General features: G+C 38.4%; 1 protein-coding gene across 1 annotated transcript in view; it reads left to right on the top strand.

Moving 5' to 3' along the window:
- TMEM123 (transmembrane protein 123) overlaps positions 1-20,525 on the top strand; it is a 75,744-nt gene that overhangs the window by 23,641 nt on the left and 31,578 nt on the right. The window contains exon 7 of the mRNA XM_070473682.1: positions 455-514. Within this exon, the coding sequence (XP_070329783.1) occupies positions 455-514 (60 nt within the window). The remainder of the gene's footprint in view (positions 1-454; positions 515-20,525) is intronic.

Below are 20,525 nucleotides of genomic sequence, written 5' to 3'. Positions count from 1 at the left end.
AAGAATTATATCAAGAAGGCTTGCAATTTTACATGAAAACCCTAAGCCACTTCCTCTTCTCTCCATTGTATGAAGTTAGGCGTGCTGGTGTACAAGACCTGGGCACTTGTTAATAGTAAGGGTGGTCTACTGTCCTCAGAAGAGCAGACTTGTCAGTAGTAGAAATTCCTCATAACCACATAGCCCATGTAGAAACTATTTTATAAGTGGCTGGCACATAGTACCTGGTAAGTGTTAACGTTAGCTATATGTTTTCTATCTTAAAATATCCAGTGATACAGATCTAGATTTATGAATAGTTTCAAGGCATGTTTCATAGAAACATTGCAAAAGTTAAACTTTCTGTGGGATAATCTACCCTCCCACCCCTCAGAGGCCAACAGAAACATATTGCCACTATTCTTAGTTAAATATTGATGTCTGTTCTTCACAGGATATTTCTTTGTTTTTATAGGAGCTCCAAACCAGAATAATCCTCAGTCTGTACAAAACTCCAGTGGTAACAACCAAGGAGGTGAGTTTTAAAAGGTCAGAAAACGGATCATCTGTCTAGCATACATAAATTAATATCAGCTAGTCCAATACTTGTAAGCTGGTACACTGACCTGTCTTAACCATGATTTTGCATTTGTGAATACTTAAAGCCTCCCGTCAAAGGCTTCCCTTAGTAGGCATCAGGAAATGATAGTTCACTGGATGCATCATCTAGCATCAACTGGCAAAGTTGTGAGTAAATTCTAAAAGTATTAATAAAAACATACTGGAATTTATTAGTGAGTTTTGAAGCACATTTTTCGGTATGACATTTTGGGCTCTTCCTGTGGCAATGAACTCATAAATCTGCTGATCTTGCTGGTGGAAGAAATCACTTTAAGCTGGTCAGCTATGGTAGCCTTAATTTGCCTTGGTGGACTCTCAGGAGACCTTGCTTAATATTTCACCTATCAGATTTCAGTCCACCCCCTTGCTTCCTTATTGAAACAGTAGATGAGGCCCTTTTCTTGTGCTTTTAGATTGGGACAGATGGATTTCTTCCTTGATTTTCTGAATTAACATGCAAGGATAGGAACCAGACTGATGTTATAAACAATAGTACCATCAACACATGTTTCTACTAACGTTATATTTAGTTTATCTTCTCACTGCCTTTATTAAGAGTGACAGAGGTAGAAACTTCAAAAGGTACACAAATCCTATCCATGGACCCGTTTTTTGTACTTTATTCAATGACAAAAATTGAGTGTCTGTAATGTGTGGACACAGTGCAAAAGGGACCAAGCTCTAACTTCTTGGAGTTTTTGTTTTTTGTTTTATTTTATTGTTTAAACATACACATAACTAAAAATTCACCGAGTTGGCCATTTTTAGGTGTACAGGTTGCAATAAATACATTCACAGTGTTGTGCTATATCATGGAGATTTTTTATTGAAATACAGTTAATGTACAATGTTGTGTTAATTCCTGCTGTTCAGCAAAATGACTTAGTTATATACATGTATACATTATTCTTTATTTTCTTTTCCATTTTGGTTTATTCCTGAGTATTAAATGTAGTTCCCTGTGCACTGTTGTTATTTCTCAGTTCTATGTGTAATGGTTTGCATCTACTAACCCCAGACCCCTAGTCCCTCCCTCCCCGACCCTTGCTCCCCCTTGGAAACCCTATGTTTGTTCTGTATATCTGTGAGTTTGTGTCTGCTTCATAGATAGGTTCATTTGTGCCATATTTTAAATTCTACATATAAGTGATTTGTTGTTGTTTAGTCACTAAGTCGTTTCTACCTCTGTGACCCCATAGACTGCAGCATGCCAAGCTTCCCTGTCCTTCACTGTCTCCTGGAGTTTGCTCAAACTCATGTCCATTTAATCAGATCACTGCTTAATCAGTGATTAATCCATCCAGTCACCTCATCCTCTCTTGCCCCCTTCTTCTTTTGCCCTCAGTCTTTCCCAGTGTCAGGGTCTTTTCCAACGAGTCAGCTCTGCATCAGGTGGCCAAAGTATTGTAGCTTCAGCATCCATCTTTCCAATGAATATTGAGGGTTGATTTTCTTTAGGATTGATTGGTTTGATCACCTTGCTGTCCAAGGGACTCTTAAGAATCTTCTTCAGCACTGCAGTTCAAAAGCATCAATTCTTTTGTGTCCAGCCTTCTTTATGGTTCAACTCACATGTATAAATGACTACTTGAAAAACCATAGCTTTGACTATGTGGACCTTTGTCAGTGGAATGATGCCTCTGCTTTTCAATATGCTGTCTAGCTTTGTCATACCATTTCTTTGAAGTAGCAAGCATGCTTCGTTTCAAGGCTGAAGTCACCATCCTCAGTGATTTTAGGGCCTAAGAACATAAAACGTCACTGTTTCTACTTTCACCCCTTCTATTTCCTAAGAAGTGATGGGACCAGATGCTATGATCTTTGTTTTTTGAATGTTGGGTTTCAAGTCAGGTTTTTCACTCTCCTCTTCCACCTTCATCAGGAGGCTCTTCATCTTTAGTTTTTCGCTTTCTGCCGTAAGGATGGTGTCATCTGCATATCTGAGGTTATTGATATTTCTCCTGGAAATTTTGATTCCAGCTTGTGCTTCATCCAGCTCAGCATTTTGCATGATGTACTCTGCCAGAAGTTAAATAGGCAGGGTGACAGCCTTGGCATATTCTTTTTCCCAATTTTGAACAAATCTGTTGTTCCATGTCCAGTTCTAACTGTTGCTTCTTCGCCTGCATACAGGTTTCTCAGGAGGCAGGTAAGGTGGTCTGTTATTCCTATCTCTTTCAGAATTTTCTACAGTTTGTTGTGATCCACACAATCAGACTTTAGCGTAATCAGTGAAACAGAAGTAGATGCTTTTTGGAATTCCCTTACTTTCTCTATGAGCCAGTGGATGTTGGTGATTAGCAGTTGGTTACAGGGAAAAACGAGGTATTTCCACTATCATGAACAGATGGAAGTTTCTAATGACAGATCCAATGGTCAAAGAAATTCCTCCTTTTTCAGTAGTTTGGGAAATGCAGATAAAAGCATTGTCTTCCCAAGAACGAGAGAAAAAGGTATACAGGCCTGGTTCAGTCATCCTGTAAAAGCTGTCTCCTTCAGATGTCATCTGCTTCATTTTTTAGAAGTCTTTGTTTTCGAGTCACCAGCGCAAGTCCACTCTGGGTTTGATCCTTTCTTTATATGTGATGTGTTAATCCAAGAGTCTTCTTCTTTTGGAATTTAATGACACAAGATTGGTTAACAGTACCTGATTGAGGCCTTTTCAGTGGGATTGAAAGGAGTCTTTCTAGAGATGAAATCTCCAGACTGCAGAGTGTGGTGTTTGAGGTTTCATCTCCCAGGAATACACTATGAACAAATGACTGAAGTTAGTTATTTCTGTGACATACATTTTAAGATACTAACTAGAGTATAACTGATAACATCATACCAGGACATATCAGAATTTTATAAAATTTCTGGAACATTTATATTAATAACATTCACCATGCATTATAATCTAAGAAGGTTTATCATCACTTATTTAACAGTGCTTCCAATATAGTTTAACATGCCAAATGAGCCTAATTAGTTTGATTTCTCTTTTTGTAAAGAAAGAGAACAAATCGTTTGAGATGTTGTTAGAGCCCTCTGAAAATTTCCTGTGTTACTTTCAGGTCAGAAAGACTTTATTTAGAATTTTATCTTGGGGAAGTTTATCAAAAATATCGACGAGTTCAGACATCTGACTAAATACAATCGCAGATTATTATAAATCAATACTTGATTACCTAGGAAGGTTATATAGTATTGAGCAAAATTTTTTTCTTTTAAAATTGAAAAGACTTTGTTTTCATAAGTAAAAACAAAGATCTGATTAACATGAAGCACAGAAAAATAATTTTGGTAAAACACAAAATCTTTGCTTTCTAGACAAGAGTACTTAGAAGGTAAGAAAGAAAACTTTCATAGAATTTTATCAGAAGCAGATCATAGTCCAAGCAAACTTTGGTCTTTTAGTAGATGATGGAAAATTAAGTTCCAGTTTTACACAAGTACACTATTGATATTAAAGCTTATTTTTTTTAAACCCTTACAACAAATTCTTTCAATCTTACCTAACTTGATCACTCATAAAATTCCTTTTCCAGATTCTCTTTCCAAAAACCTACAACTTTCTTAATATCCCTTCAGATTTTATTCTGTGTTTTCCTCTTTCCCTTTCTGAAATGGTAAGCCTGCTTTAGGACAGTTACTTACTTTTATTTCAACAAAAATACATCTCTTATACCTTCTTTTACTATCCTATTTTTCTTGTATATGAAGATTTTTCACTTAATATTTCTTGTAGCTTTAATTATGTTAAAGGATTAGAATTCTTAATCCTTGGTAACCTTAGTTTCTAATAAAGCATTCTTTAGTCAATTTATGAATACCATTCATAATTTCTAGAATCATGCTTTCTCATAGTATAGTTCTTTAGCATGGCATAAAACATGTTTACTAAGAAAACTAAATATCTTTAGTAACTCTGTAAGAGAAAGCCAAAAGTGGATAAACTTATTTTCGGTATTTACTTTTTCAGTGTTTTATCTTATTTGAAAATGATTCAGATATTCAATGAGTTCAGCTAACTGTTTAGCTGAACTTAAGAAAATCTTAAGGTTCTAGGGTATGAGAAGATTTAGGGAAATTTTTAAAAGTTTACCTAAAAGCTATTTTGTGTACATCTATTTAATTTACTTGTTTTTTAAAAATTATATTTAGATTCATTATGAAAGTCTGATCATACTGTTATTTTTCTTGCTGAATTATCATTAAAGATCAGTGCAGTACTTTGAGAACAGCTTCAGGCTTAATCTCTGGGTTGGGAAGATAACCTGGATTAAGAAATGGCAATTCACTCCAGTATTCTTGCCTGGAAAATTTCACGGATAGAGGAGCCTAGCAGACTGTAGTCCAAGGGGTTGCAAAGAGTCAGACATGACTGACCACACACATGTATACACACATTAGAGTCCTTGAGATGACTTTAAATGCTCCTTCTAGCACAGGGTATTTATCTTGAGGGGGAAAAAGCATTGCCTCAAATTTTTTCCTGAAGAGACCAGATAATACAGCTATTATAAAAATGTTTTGTTTATTGTGTAAGATTTTTGCATAACTGTTTTATCCCTTATGTAACCTGTTGAATTTGTGGTTTTTTAATAGGACATGATGCTCAATATTTTGTTTTGTTAGTAACATTTCTAATTGTAGAAAAATTGTCATTTTTTGAACATACTATTTACCAATTTATTGGGTGTGATTTACTGTTGGGAAAAGAGGAGACTGCTGGCAGTACCACTTAAAACATGGATCTGTATTGCTATTACAGAGGAGTCACTGCATTGAATTCAGCAAATCCAGTTGTTCTCGATTGTGTTTGTTTTCGGTCTCCATCTGAGTTCTATCAGTGCTTTCTATGATTTATTCATACCTAACACTATATGGAGCCAAGTACATATTTTGTAGTTACTGATTTACAAAGAACCACTGTATATGTTTTTCAGATTTTTCTGGTTCATGCTCCAATCTTATCTGTTATTCTAGCTGAATTTTTTTGTTTAAGATAGACACTTGAGGTTAAAGAAACAGGAATTAAGGTTACTTTCTAACTGTAACACAGAGTTACATGTGATGGTTTTGTTTTTTAGTATGTTCTAATAATTATTTGAAGACAGACATACTTTTGACCTTCTTTTGTACAGGGACTTGTTTGATGCTTCATCCACTTAGAAAGAAAATGATCTCCCCCATTTCATGTATAGTCTGAGAGCATATTATTTAGGGTCTGTGGATGGATCGATTTATCCTTCCTGTGCAAGAAAGGCACAGGCCCAGATTGTTTTTCATAACAGGATTTGGGCAAGGAAATGTAACATAGTCTTTACAATGGATAGTAGATATCAGAACAACAGTTCAGTATCAGGATACAGGATCATTCTTCTTGATCAGTTAGGATTAATGCTTCCCCCAAAAGGGGAGTCTCAGGTTCAAGGTACCACCATCCAGCTCTTTTCTTGGGCATGATTTTACAAAGCAGTTGACCTCCCTTAATGTTCTCGCCATACATAACTGCCTTTGGCTTGGTACAGTTGTTTGGTACATCCTTGGTACAGTTGCTTGGGCTACTCTAGTAGGGTTGGCTTTATCCACAGATCCAGCAGTACCATAGCAGTTTTGAACAGATGCACCTGGTTTGAGTGTTAGATTTCTGCAGAAAAGGTAGTGGAAATTTGGAAACAACTTTCTCAAATAATTATTCCAACTGTTACCCCCAATGAAAACACTAGAAACCTTACTGATGGGAAGAATTCATCAGGTACATAATTTCATATTCCTTAGTGCCTTCCTTTATTTCCTTTGTGTAAAATGGTTTATGTATGAAAGAAACATTAGATGGAAACTTCCAGTTAGGTTGTAAGCTGCTATAAGACAGAAACTAGATGACCTGACAGGTTATCTCAGATGCAGATGGTGTTAGATGGACAGACAGAGATGTAGGTATAGATATTGTTATTTCTAACCAGAGAGTTGATGTAGGAAACAGTTTCTCTGACTACTCCGAAGGTTACTATGTACTTAAGAAGTGCTTCAACTCTTCGAAGGCTTTATTTTGTTCAACTCATGTTTATGAGATTGCATTTGAAAATTGCTGATAATTTTTAACATCATTAGATTTTGTAGGAATGTAGAGTGGGAAATTGTGCAGTATTATGTTCAGTTTCAGGAACAAATGTTTGTTTTGACTGCCCGCTCTGCTATTCACTGTTTTAGGCACAAGGCATGTAGTGATATTAGGTTGGTTCAAAAGTAATTGTGGTTTTGCATTGTTGAACTTTGCTGTTTGATACTGGAATATATTCTTAAATTGAGCTATGAAGTTTTGCCTAATCCGCCATATTCACCTGACCTCTTACAACACACCGACAACCACTTCTTCAAGCATCTCGACAACTTTTTGCAGGGAAAATGCTTCCACAGCCAGCAGGCGGCAGGAAATGCTTTGTAGGAGTTTTTCAAATCCCAAAGCATGGATTTTTATGCTACAGCAATAAACAAACTTATTTCTCGTTATCAAAAATATGTTGATCATTAAGGTTTCTATTTTTATTAATAAAAATGTGTGCCTAGTTACAGTGATTTAAGATTCATGGTCCAAAACTAAAGTTACTTTTTCACCAACCTAATAAATAAGACAGATTAGACCCTGCTCTCAAGAGGTTTATAATCAGGTGGTGGTTGAGTCTCTAAGTAGTGTCTGACTCTTGTGACCCCATGGACTATGGCCTGCCAGCTCCTCTGTCCATGGGGCTTCTCCAGGCAAGAATACTGGAGTGGGTTGTCATTTTCTTCTCCAGGGGATCTTCCCAACCCAGGGATCGAACCTGGGTCTCCTGCATTGCAGGCAGATTCTTTACCAACTGTACTATGAGGGAAGCCCTTATAATCTGGTGAGGAGATGCAAACTATGAGATATACAACTGAAGGCGATTTCAGATTGTGATTTTTAAAAATAAACAGGATCTTTTATATATATATATAATATATATAATGTATATAATATATATAATGTATATATATACACACACATATATAATATATATAATGTATATAATATATATAATGTATATATATACACACACATATATATAATATATATAATGTATATAATATATATAATGTATATATATACATATATATGTGTGTGTGTGTGTGTGTGTGTGGTGGAGAATGACTGAGGAAGGGCTGCTTCAGACCAGGTGGTCTGGGAGGACCTCTCTGAGGTGGAGTCATCTGAGCTGAGCCCTGACTGACAGGAAGGAGCCAGCCTTGCACATACCAGAAGGAAGAGCGTTGCAGGCAGAAGGAATAATTAGTGCAGGTGTGAAACAGGAGTGAACCTCTGTGACATGTGGCTGGCATGCAGCCATGGGTGTGCACTTATTACATACAGGAATTATGAAATGGGAATACAGTGTTTAATATGTAAGAGTTGTATTTTGAAACATCAAAAACATAGTAGAGCACATTTCAGAAGAAGAGGCCAGAGATGTGGATTCTGGCTACTTCATTAAATTTTCTGGGTCTTTTTTATTGTCGTTCGAGTGGAGGTAGGTGTTAGTTCTTCAGACATAAAATGTTATGGTGATTCTAAACCACAGCGCACCTTCATATTCCCTGTACTTTGAAGACAGCAGGTATAATAATAAATTGGAGCGGTTCTGGTGCTTTCTTTCCTGAAGTGTGCCGCTATCCCGAAGTTATAATTAGGAACCAGATGAAAAGCTTCCAATTCAGATCAAGAACTGATGCTTGTACTTGATTGTGATGTGAGCTTTAAAAGGGAGCATCAGATGTTTAACAGTTAAATCATTTTAAGGGTTAGAGGTATGGGGCTGGGTAACCAGCCTGCTGAATGAGTTCTGGGAAAACCCAGGAGATTGTGAATGTTAGCTTGGGTTTGTGGGGGCTGTGAGCTTGTGATGAATGGAGGTTAGGAGAGAGAAACGGTGTGGGATGCACATGCGCTGAGAATTCAATGCAAAAATCCCAGAAATACCAAGAAATGCTAAACAGCAACAGAAATGAGAAAAATGAGCAGTTTTTAGTATTTTTGTTCCTTTTCACAGATAGTGTGGAAGATAAACATAGGTGTCCTCCCTCTCCCCCCAAAAGTAAATCTAGGGCAGATAGCCAGCTACCACCCTCTGTTCCTGTTGTCTTTCAGTATGCACACGAGGGTCTGACACACAGTGAGTGCCCAGTGGGTCCTTGCTGAATCTGAATTTTAGTTTGAATAGGAGAATGGACTTACTTGGCATTGAATACATGACACTCATTTTTTTAAGTTGCTCTGGACTCTCATGTCGTCTTTCAGACAAATGTTATTGACTTACCTACTCAATTGTGTACAGTAATACATAGAGATTTCTCAAGAATAACTTTCCCACATGCATGGTATTAAAAAAAAAGACTTTGATGTACTGGTTATAGAATTAAGCAGTAGTTGGTATCAGGCATTCATCTTTTTGTCAGTATCTTCTTTTTCTCCTTAATATTTTAATTTTGTTTACAACTTATTATAAAATGAGTAATGCGTGTACATAATTTGAAAGTTCAGAGAATACTTGAAAATATGAAATACATAATACCTGCCTTCGTTTCTCTATTGAGTCCCACTGACTCCTTTTCTCAGATGTCCTTTAATGGTCAAAAGCTAGACTCATTGTTTCCATCCAAAGATCTGTATTTTGTGTCTCACTTGAATGACCAACCATTTGTATCTAAAGCAAGAAATGATTACCAGTTTTACATGTATTCTTCCAAAAGACAGTTTAAAAGTGAGAGTGTTAGTCACTCAGTCATGTCCAACTCTTTGCGACCCCATGGACCGTAGCTCACAAGGATCCACTGTTCATGGAATTCTCCAGGCAAGACAGTTTAAGCCTAATCCATATATAGCATATGTGTTTTTTATGAACATAAATGGATAAGCACATAAATGTGCTAAGCATACCTTTCCCTGCCTGCTCAGCTGGTCTCACTTGTGCTCATCCTTCCTGGTGGCTACATGGTATTCCACAATACAGATGATCCTCCCAGGTCCCCACTGAGGGAGGTGTAGGTTATTTTCAGTCTCTGCTTGTTTAAGCACTGCTGCAGCGAGTATCCTTCCTGTTCCATGCTGGCTTCCCTCTGCTAGGGCCCCTGTAGTGCTCTTTCCAAGTAGTGGCACTGCTGAGTCAGATTGTGCATGTATTTTAATTGATGATATTTTGCTAAATTTTCTTGCAAGAAGATTACACTAGTTTACTCCCACAGGCAGTAAAAGGAGCTTGTTTTCCACAGTCTCAACAGCACTGGGTAATAGCAAACATTTTAATATTTGCCAATCTGATATGTGATTAATGAAGTCTCCTTGTTTGGAGTTACAGTCCTTTAAATAAGTTTAGAATATTTTCATGTTGGTTTTGAAGGGGCTTGGTTCTTTTTTTAAAAAACCGCTTTACTGAGATGTAAGTCACTCATTTCAGGTGTATACTTCAGTAGTTTTTAGTATATTCAGGTATGTGCAACCATCACCAGTTAATTTTGGAATATTTTCATTGCCTCAAAAAGAACTTCTGTGCCCTTTAGCCATCACCCCCCTTACCCCCATCTCACCCTGACCCTCCAATCCCTAAGCAATCATTTATCTAGTTTCTATTTCTAGATTTCCTTATTCTGGACTTCCATATGAACAGAATCATTTTAGTATGTGATCTTTTATGATTGACTTCTTTAACTTATGTTTTCAAGATAATGTGAGTTGTAGCAAGTTGTCAGTACTTCATTCCCTTTTATGGCTGAGTAATGTTCCATTGTACAGAGTTACCATATAATGCTTATATATTCATCCATTGGTGGACATTTAGGTTGCTTCAACCTTTTGACTGTTATGAATAGTATTGCTATAAATAGGTGTGCAGAATTGATGGGTCATATGGCAACTGTGCTTGATGAACTGCCAGGCTGTTTTCCTAAAAGGCTGTCCCATTTCACATTCCGACGAGCAGTGTACACTGTGTCAGGATTTTGATTTTTCTATATCCTTTCCAGCACTTTTAAACTTTTTGATTTTAGTCACCCTAGTAGGTATGAAATAGTATCTCATTATGGTTTTGATTTGCATTTCTTTGTTGACTAATGATGTTGAGCATCCTTCTTGTGTTTCAAAAAAAAAACTACAGGCCAATATCACTGATGAACATAGATGCAAAAATCCTTAACAAAATTCTAGCAAGCAGAATCCAACAACATATTAAAAAGATCATACATCATGACCAAGTGGGCTTTATCCTAGGGATGCAAGGATTCTTCAATATCTGCAAATCAATCAACATAGTACACCACATTAACAAATTGAAAAATAAAAACCATATGAGTATCTCAATAGATGTAGAGAAACCTTTTGAAAAATTCAACATCCATTTATGATAAAAACTCTCCAGAAAGCAGGAATAGAAGGAACATACCTCAACATAATAAAAGCTATATATGACAAACCCACAGCAAACATTATCCTCAATGGTGAAAAATTGAAAGCATTTCCCCTAAAGTCAGGAACAAGACAAGGGTGCCCACTCTTACCACTACTATTCAACATAGTTTTGGAAGTTTTGGCCACAGCAATCAGAGCAGAAAAAGAAATAAAAGGAGTCCAGATTGGAAAAAAAGAAATAAAACTCTCACTGTTTGCAGATGACAGGATCCTCTACATAGAAAAACCCTAAAGACACCACCAGAAAATTACTAGAGTTAATCAATGAATATAGTAAAGTTGCAGGATATAAAATCAACACAGAAATCCCTTGCATTCCTATACACTAACAATGAGAAAATAGAGAAATTAAGGAAACAATTCCATTCACCATTGCAACGAAAAGAATAAAATACTTAGGAATATATCTACCTAAAGAAACAAAAGACCTTTATATAGAAAACTATAAAACACTAGTGGAAGAAATCAAAGAGGACACAAATAGATGGAGAAATATACCATGTTCATGGATCAGAAGAATCAATACAGTGAAAATGAGTACACTATCCAAAGCAATCTTACAGATTCAATGCAGTCCCTATCAAGCTACCAACCGTATTTTTCACAAAGCTAGAACAAATAGTTTCACAATTTGTATGGAAATACAAAAAGTCTCGAATAGCCAAAGCAGTCTTGAGAAAGAAGAATGGAACTGGAGAAATCAACCTGCCTGACTTCAGGCTTTACTACAAAGCCACACTCATCAAGACAGTATGGTACTGGCACAAAGACAGAAACATAGATCAGTGGAACAAAATAGAAAGCCCAGAGATAAATCCACGCACCTATGGACATCTTATCTTCTACAAAGGAGGCAAGAATAGACAATGGAGAAAAGACAATCTCTTTAACAAGTGGTGCTGGGAAAACTGGTCAACCACTTGTAAAAGAATGAAACTAGAACACTTTCTAACACCATACACAAAAATAAACTCAAAATGGATTAAAGATCTAAGTGTAAGACCAGAAACTGTAAAACTCCTAGAGGAAAACATAGGCAAAACACTCTCCGACATAAATCATAGCAGGATCCTCTATGACCCACCTCCCAGAATATTGGAAATAAAAGCAAAAATAAACAAATGGGACCTAATTAAAATTAAAAGCTTTTGCACAGCAAAGGAAACTATAAGCAAGGTGAAAAGACAGCCTTCAGAATGGGAGAAAATAATAGCAAATGAAGCAACTGACAAAGAATTAATCTCAAAAATATATAAGCAACTTCTGCAGCTCAATTCCAGAAAAATAAATGAGCCAAAGAGCTAAACAGACAGTTCTCCAGTGAAGACATACAGATGGCTAACAAACACATGGAAAGATGCTCAACATCACTCATTATCAGAGAAATGCAAATCAAAACCACAATGAGGTATCATTTCATGCCAGTCAGAATGGCTGCTATACAAAAGTTTACAAGTAAACGCTGGAGAGGGTGTAGAGAAAAGGGAGCCGTCTTACACTGTTGGTGGGAATGCAAACTAGTACAGCCACTATGGAGAACACTGTGGAGATTCCTTAAAAAACTGGAAATAAAACTGCCATATGACCCAGCAATCCTACTCCTGAGCATACACACTGAGGAAACCAGATCTGAAAGAGACACGTGCACCCCAATGTTCATCGCAGCACTGTTTATAATAGCAAGGACATGGAAGCAACCTAGATGCCCATCAGCAGACGAATGGTTAAGAGAGCCATGGTACATATACACCATGGAATATTACTCAGCCATTATAAAGAATTCATTTGAATCAGTTCTAATGAGATGGATGAAACTGGAGCCCATTATACAGAGTGAAGTAAGCCAGAAAGAAAAACACAATACAGTATATTAACACATATATATGGAATTTAGAAAGATGGTAACAATAACCCTGTATGCGAGACAGCAAAAGAGACACAGATGTGTAGAACCGTCTTTTGGACTCTGTGGGAGAGTGCGAGGGTGGGATGACTTTGGAGAATGGCATTGAAACTTGTATATTATCATATGTGAAATTTATCACCAGTCCAGGTTTGATGCATGAGACGGGGTGCTCAGGGCTGGTGCACTGGGATGACCCTGAGGGATGGGATGGGGAGGTAGGTGGGAGGAGGGTTCATGATGGGGAACACATGTACACCTGTGGCTGATTCATGTCAATGTATGGCAAAAACTGCTACAGTATTGTAAAGTAATTAGCCTCCAATTAAAATAAATAAATTTATATTAAAAAAGAAATATACACAATGTAAAATCAGAAGTTTGTGATTATATATTTTTTGTGATATGAAATAAAGATGTTCTTAAAAAAACCCTTCATGCGTTTATTAGTCATTTGCATATCTTCCTTGGAAAAGCACTTGGTTTTTTAGTTTGAAGTATAGTTGATTTACAGTGTTGTGTTACTTCCTGCTGTACTGCACAGTGGTTCAGTTGTATGGTTGTTTAGTTGCTAAGTTGTGTTCAACTCTTTTGCAAGCCCATGGACTGTAGCCCACCAGGCTCCTCTGCCCATGGGATTTTCCAGGCAAGAATACTGGAGTGGGTTGTCATTTCCTTCTCCAGGGGATCTCCCTGACTCAGAGACTGAACCTGTGTCTCCTGCATAGGCAGGCAGATTTTTTACCACTGAGCCACCAGGGAAGCCCTGATTAAGTTTTACATACATATATATACATTCTTCATAAGTTCTTTTCTATTATGGCTTATCATAGCATATTGAATATAGTTCTCTGTGCTACACAGTAGGAACTTGTTGTTTATCCATTCTATATATAAAATCTTAACATCTGCTAACCCCAGCCATCCATTTCAATATATTTAAGTATTTTGCCCATTTTTAAATTATTAAATTTTTTCTGATTGTAAAAATAGTTCTTGTGGAGATTTTGGAAACTACAGCAAAGTAGTTTTTTAATTATTCAAATTACTCCCTCTGAGCACTTTTAGTTCTTTTTAGACTCAGCGTCAATATATAGGCACAGTTTCTTAAATGGAAACTAACACTCTTCCAAAAAACATTTTATTATGGTTTCAAGTTACAACATGAGAACAGCTAGTTGAGAAGTGACACTTTTAGCATATTACCTATTACAATAATAACTTACTTACTGCTTAGTAAGTTTTGGTTTGACTGCTTTTTTCACTCTGCAGTGAATTTGATTCACCAGTTCTAGTGTATTTCATCCCAGTGTGTGTGCCCTGTTGTGTTTGGGGGAAGATACAAAGAGAAAAATAATTGTTTTGCTGTTAAGTGAACTTGGATTAGTTACTTAACCTCTCTATGCTTCAGTTCCTTTTGTAAAAAATAGAACTGATAAAATAATACAGATCTCCTAATGGGATAAATTACAAGTAAAGCACCTGGCTTTAAAATAGTACCTGCTACAAATTAAAAACTAAATTAATGTGTTTCTCTTTGCTCTCCAGCCATGATGGTCCTTTTTTCTTTTCATTGAAATATAATTAATTTAAAATGTTCAGGTGTTTAGCATAGTAATTTGGTATTCTACATTAAGAAATGTTCACCACAGTAAGTCCAGTTATCATCTGTCACTATACAGAGTGTTTACAGTATTATTGACCACATTCGCTGTGCCGTACATTATCTCTTCGTGACTTAACTTCACAACGAGAAGTCTCCCTTGTCGGCCCCAGTCTGTCCTCGGCCCTGTGAGAGTGGGCCTTGTTTGATCCCCAGCTCTCTGCCCCGGAACCTTGGCTCTGCTGCTCTCGCTCCCTCAGGCACTCCCCTCCCTTCTCTGCCTCTGCCTGCTGAACACCCGTTCTGCCCTCAGGGCTCTGCTCCAGCCTCGCCTCCTCTGGGAGTGGTCCTTGCCCTATGCTTAACAGGCCTCCCGAGGACCATATCTGTCTGTGTCAGACTTTATCGAAGACTGCCTTCTCAGCTGAAAAGTCATCTTCCTCAGCACCACATTTCCAGTGTCTAGCTCAGGCCTGACACATTTTTGCTGAAGCAAAGGATGAATGAATGCTCTGGGAGGAGGAATCTACTTTCTGTGCTTGCTACCCCAGCCTTACCTGCAAGGTTAGTTGGGAGCCCTTTGATCACAATAAATCACCGGATACTTCTCTAATGGGATGCAGGGCTTTTCACTTTACAGTCGGGAAGAACAGGCTTACATGATGTAGGAGCGTTGCCATAATGCTGTCACTGCATTCCTGGGCAACGCCTGTCTTCGTTCTTGTTTCCATGAAGCCTCTCCAGCCAGGCCCTGACCAGTGAGGGGTGTGGGGAAGGCGGTGGACAGGGGCCTTCAGGTCTGCGAGGACAGAGTGGAGCTCACCAGGCTCAGCAGGGCTGCGCTGTGGTCAGTCTGCCGAGTCGGGGGTGCTCAGGTCATTCAGCCCTGGTGACCTTCTGCAGGAGGGGACCATCTGTGCTCTGTGTGACACAAGAGGTTATAGCGGTGATACAGGGGGGAGGCATTGGATTTACTCATGTTGGGGATGGGAGGGGTTTCCCAAGTCCCTTAGGAAGTATGGGTTTGACAGTAATGCGGTGGGAAGACATTGCAGGGTTTTAAACAGATTAGTTCGAATGGATGGTGGACCAGGACGCTAGTGGTGGACATGAAGACAGATTTTGCTGATGGGCTGACTGTGGCAGGTGAGAGGAAGAGGGGACTGGTGGCCGGGTATTTGAGTTTGAGCTCAGATGTTGTACCGGCCCAGTCAGACCCGACACCTGGCCACCATGTGTCCAGGCAGTTACTACAGGGGAGGAGTTAAAAATGAGAATGGCTGAGAGATCCCAGCAGACTGGAGAAGGCGAGTGGGCAGAGTGTCCAAAGATGGAGAGCCTCGTGACGAAAGACAGAGGGAAGAGCACAGACAAAGAAGTGGGGGGTGAGCAGAACCCCACTTTGTGTATTTCCTTGTCTTTGAGAAAGCTGAGAGGTAGGGGTGACAGTGTGAGAATTAGGCAGTTTTAACTTCCTACATGAGCCAGTTTGGGGGGGTCTTTGCAGGGCAAGTCTTAGAAATTGTCATCTAGTATTAATAGTTATATTACTGCATTTTATTTTTTAAAATTATCAAATCTTAGAACTGGAAGTAACCTTTGAGCAGTTTTTCTCGTTATTAGCACCATATTCTAACTAACTGAGCAAACTGTCATTCCCTCAGTTGTATGATTTTTTTTTTTCCTTTTGGTTATTTAACCTGTTTGTGCTGGGAACTATGATAATGCTTAGTTATGTGAAAATTATAAACCAAAAAGTACTATACAGTTCTAAAGTGAACATCCAAACTTAACCAGAGAGGAGAAAGTATTCAGTTTCTGACTTTTTCCAGTTGAGTTTAGCTATTCAGTTTTCTTGTGAGTTGTATAATCCAAGTTTTGTCATGACTACATCCTTTCTATTCACAGAGTTTCTGTTTCACAAAGTAGCCTTAAGATTCAGCAATCTGCAGTAACTGTGACACACCAAGGATATTACATGCTTACCACAGCATAATTGTTTTGATGAGACGACATGATATGTATAACAAATGTATGTGTGGCTGTCTCTGTAAAGAGGTTAATCTCTCTGTGTTAAGTTTTTCTGAGGACGATTCTGTTTATAACTAGACTCTAGATCATGCTGACCCAGAATAAACTTTTTAGACTAAGTGCTTTAAGTGATGATAAGTCTCTATAAGTTCAGTGAGTCTGGCTGCATCTGGGATCCATGCTAGTTTACCAGTGAAAGGTGCTATGTATAAGAGTAAAACTTCTGCTTAGTAGAATGCTATGATTTTAACAATTTACTTTAGAATCACTTCTTAAGAGTCTAGTTGACTTGGTGTAAGTACTGTAACATTGCAGCACACAGACACAGGAATTCACGTTCGTTAGCTTAGTCAGAAGTTCATAGAGGGGTGTCAAAGTCCATTTCCAAAAGAAGAGTCTAATTTTAGGAGCTTCCACTTTACACAACAGAACTTTGATTTCAATAAATAGCTCGGGTAATTTTCCTGCTGGCACAAGTTGAAAAGTACATTCTGTTGGAAAGGGAAAAAGAAAATAACTGATGAGAAACTATAAGCCTGTTTATGAAGCGAAGGAACAGGAAGTAGAAAGTAAACGTCACCACAGATTTAATTTTCATGTCTCATTTCCTGTTACATGTATTTGGTTGCAAGCAACAAAAACTAACTCCAGCTAAGCACTTAGGCAAACAAGAAATTGTTGGACACAGATAGGGTCACTCACAGAATCAAAGAGAAAACATTGAACAGCTAGACCTAGCACCAGGTATTTTAAGGGCAGGACTAAACAGAAAGAATCTTGAAAGAGTTGTCAAAACGACTTGTCAGCTGTTTTCCATCAAGATGACTTGTCAGCTCTTTTCCATTCTGTTGTACGCTGCTAGAGTTTCAAATTCCTGGGAAGATCTGATTGACCTAATTTGAGTCATTGCCTACCTATTCACAGTCCCTCCAAACTGCATGGAGGGCAGGACTGAGGGATCTTTAAAGGAAGAGTAGAAGCTGATATGAAAAAATGAGGACCAGGAGCTAGACAAGGGAAGAACAGTGAATGTTCACTACACCAGCCACGTAGCCACTGTCAGTAGTAATGATTCTGCCTGACTAGAGTAAGTGCCAGATATCTTTCTCTTCAGAGACATCTCTTGTCAGCTTTATATTCATACATGAACTGTGGCAAAAATATTATGCCACTTTGAATTGGAGAGGGATCATTTCCCTTGAATTTCAGAATCTTTTTCATTTAGCTTTATAAATTGTCCAGATGACCAGTAATTTCTGATATTGAGTAAAAATAATCTAAAATCACTTTTCTTGTTTGCTTCAATTTTTTTTTCAGCAAGTTCTTATACTTGAAGTATGCATTGCCAGAAAGTTATCATGATAATTCTCAGAAGGTTTATGTGTATTCTTCTTTTCTACATCTCTGTGTAGAGAAAATATTCTTTGTCTTCCTGAATGAACTGGCAGATTGTTTACATTTAAAGTCTATTTACTAGGATTTCCCTGGTGTTGCAGTGGTTAAGAATCTGCCTGCCAATGCAGGGGACACAGGTTCAACCCCTGGTCCAGGAAGCTCCACATGCCGTGGGCCAACTAAGCCTATGCTCCACAGCTACTGAGCCTAAACTCTGGAGCCTGTGCCCCGCAGTAAGAGAAGCCACTACAGTGAGAAGTCTGCACCACACCTGGAGAGTGGCCCCTCACTGCAACCAGAGAAAGCCCACGCAACACAGTGAAGACCCAGGGGCGCCAAAAGGAAAAAACAAAGAATTTTTTTTTTTAAGTCTATTTCCTTAGAACTTATACCCACCCTGTTCTTGTTCTGCCACTTCTACCTTTCTCCTTGTCCCTCATAGTTCTTGTCCCCTAGTTGGTCAGGTACTACTTCAGAAGGGACCTGGGGCAGCTTTTGTGAAACTCAAAGCTGTCAAAAAGCCCACGGAACAGGAATTAATTGATATGTGCGGGGGTAACTTTGTGCCATTGGCCTTGAAGAGCAGTGCTCACTGCTCAGTGCTGCCCCACGGCCACGGCCCAGCAAGCGCCCCGAGCTGGCCAGGCACACTCGGTTTATGCGGGCCTGTCCCAGAGGTGCATGGTCTCACCCGGGGTGAGTGATCGTGCACCCAGGGGACTGTTCAAGGCCTCTGAGCACAAGGGGGCCCTCCAGTCCATGAGGAAAAGGGTGGGGACCCCCACCGTGCCTAGAGGAAGAGGGAGGGCTGAGCAGCCCTAAGGAAACCGGCTGTGGAGAATGACCTAGCCACCTTCCTCCCAGCACACACCCAGACCTCTGCAAGGACAGAGAGGCGGGTGCTGCTGAGGACATTAAGCCAGCTGTGAATAACAGTGTTACCCAGCACTCTAGCTTGATACAGAGTGTGGATAAGAGACATGTAATAAGTTCCAACCACAGACTGAAGGTTGTGAAAAGAGAACCTGCTAAAGACCAAAACCTTGCAACTTAATTCTGCAAGTTAAAGCATTCCACAGTAGACAGTAACACATTCACAATTAGAAGACTTCCGTTCAGCTTGGTGACGTCCCAACTATTACAGACTAGCAAGTTACTGGTTGTATATGCCCAGACACAAAACTATTTATCACAACTGGCTATTCGGTTAATAAAAAGGTTTGTGACTAGGCATATACATCAGTTATTTGCTATTTATAGTAATCAGGGTATCGCCAAACAAAATAGAAGTTTATAATTGTAAATGTATTAGCCAGATTTTAATCAATAAGTAGGGAATAAAACAGCCTTTGTAAACACTAGGCCACATGCTCATTCAGTCTTTATCATCATACCCTAGTAAGTAATTTTGCTTTCAGTGTTAAATAATAACAACACAGGGCATACCAAAATCCTCACATACCTTTGGGTGTAAACTTTCCTGGGGTTTTCCATTATTAATGAAGTCAAAGACAAATTTTATAACTTCCTTGAGATGGCTAAAACTTACATAGTAATCTCTGTATGTAGGGGTATTGCAATATTAGAGTATTAAAAGAAACTGACCTTGCATTATTTTCTACTCAAGACAGGGTTTTGATTAAATGCATTTTTTGTTCTATTTAAAAATCTCATATGTGCTCTGTCCATCCCACTAGTTAGCTGCAAGACAGTTGACCTCAGGCAAAGTTAAGTCCCTCTGGAAGTTCATTGCCTAGAGATAGGGAGAGAATTTGCTTGATATTGACACTGTTTAGTTAGAAGTAAGTAAAAGTATCTCAGGAGATCATGATTATGATAGTAGAAACTTCTTTTACTTGAGGAAAACATAAATACAAATATCACTGAAATATGAATAGGAAAGAGTAGAAAATAAAGCATAGAACTAATTCTAAAAAAGAAAAAAAAAAGAACTAATTCTGACAGAAGTTTTATGGAGATTACTGAGGTAAACTGTGAGGAGCTTTGCAACACTTAATAAATTCTCCTTACCCATTATAGCCTTTTCAAATTGTTGGCTCCTATTTTACCAATCTGACTTTTCATTTTTTTCTTACACAGTTAGAAGGAAAAGAACTGAAATCTTTGTGCCTCAGTTTTCTTCTAGCTCTTCTTTCTAAGGTTGTTGTGAGGATTAAGCAAGTTGATAACATGTAAAGGATTTACAACAGTGCCTGGCATATCATAAATGCTATATATATTTATACACACACACACACACACATACGAATTTTTATTATTGTTAAGAATGATCCAGATGCTCAAGAGTGAGAAGTCAGTTCTCATAGGATGCTGTAGTTACTTAGGGGCTTTCCAGGTGGCTCAGTGGTAAAGAATCCACCTGCCAAGCAGGAGATGCAGGTTCGACCCCTGGGTCAGGAAGATCCCCTGGTTTGATTCCTGGGTTGGAAAGATACCCTGGAGAAGGAAATGGCAACCCACTCCAGTACTTTTGCCTGGAGAATCCCATGGACAGAGGAACCTGGAGG

The sequence above is a fragment of the Odocoileus virginianus genome, chromosome 10 (assembly GCF_023699985.2).
Source record: "Odocoileus virginianus isolate 20LAN1187 ecotype Illinois chromosome 10, Ovbor_1.2, whole genome shotgun sequence".
Classification (NCBI taxonomy): Eukaryota; Metazoa; Chordata; class Mammalia; order Artiodactyla; family Cervidae; genus Odocoileus; species Odocoileus virginianus.
The sequence above is the reverse complement of the archived record's forward strand: the minus strand, read 5'-3'. Positions and strand labels throughout refer to the sequence as shown.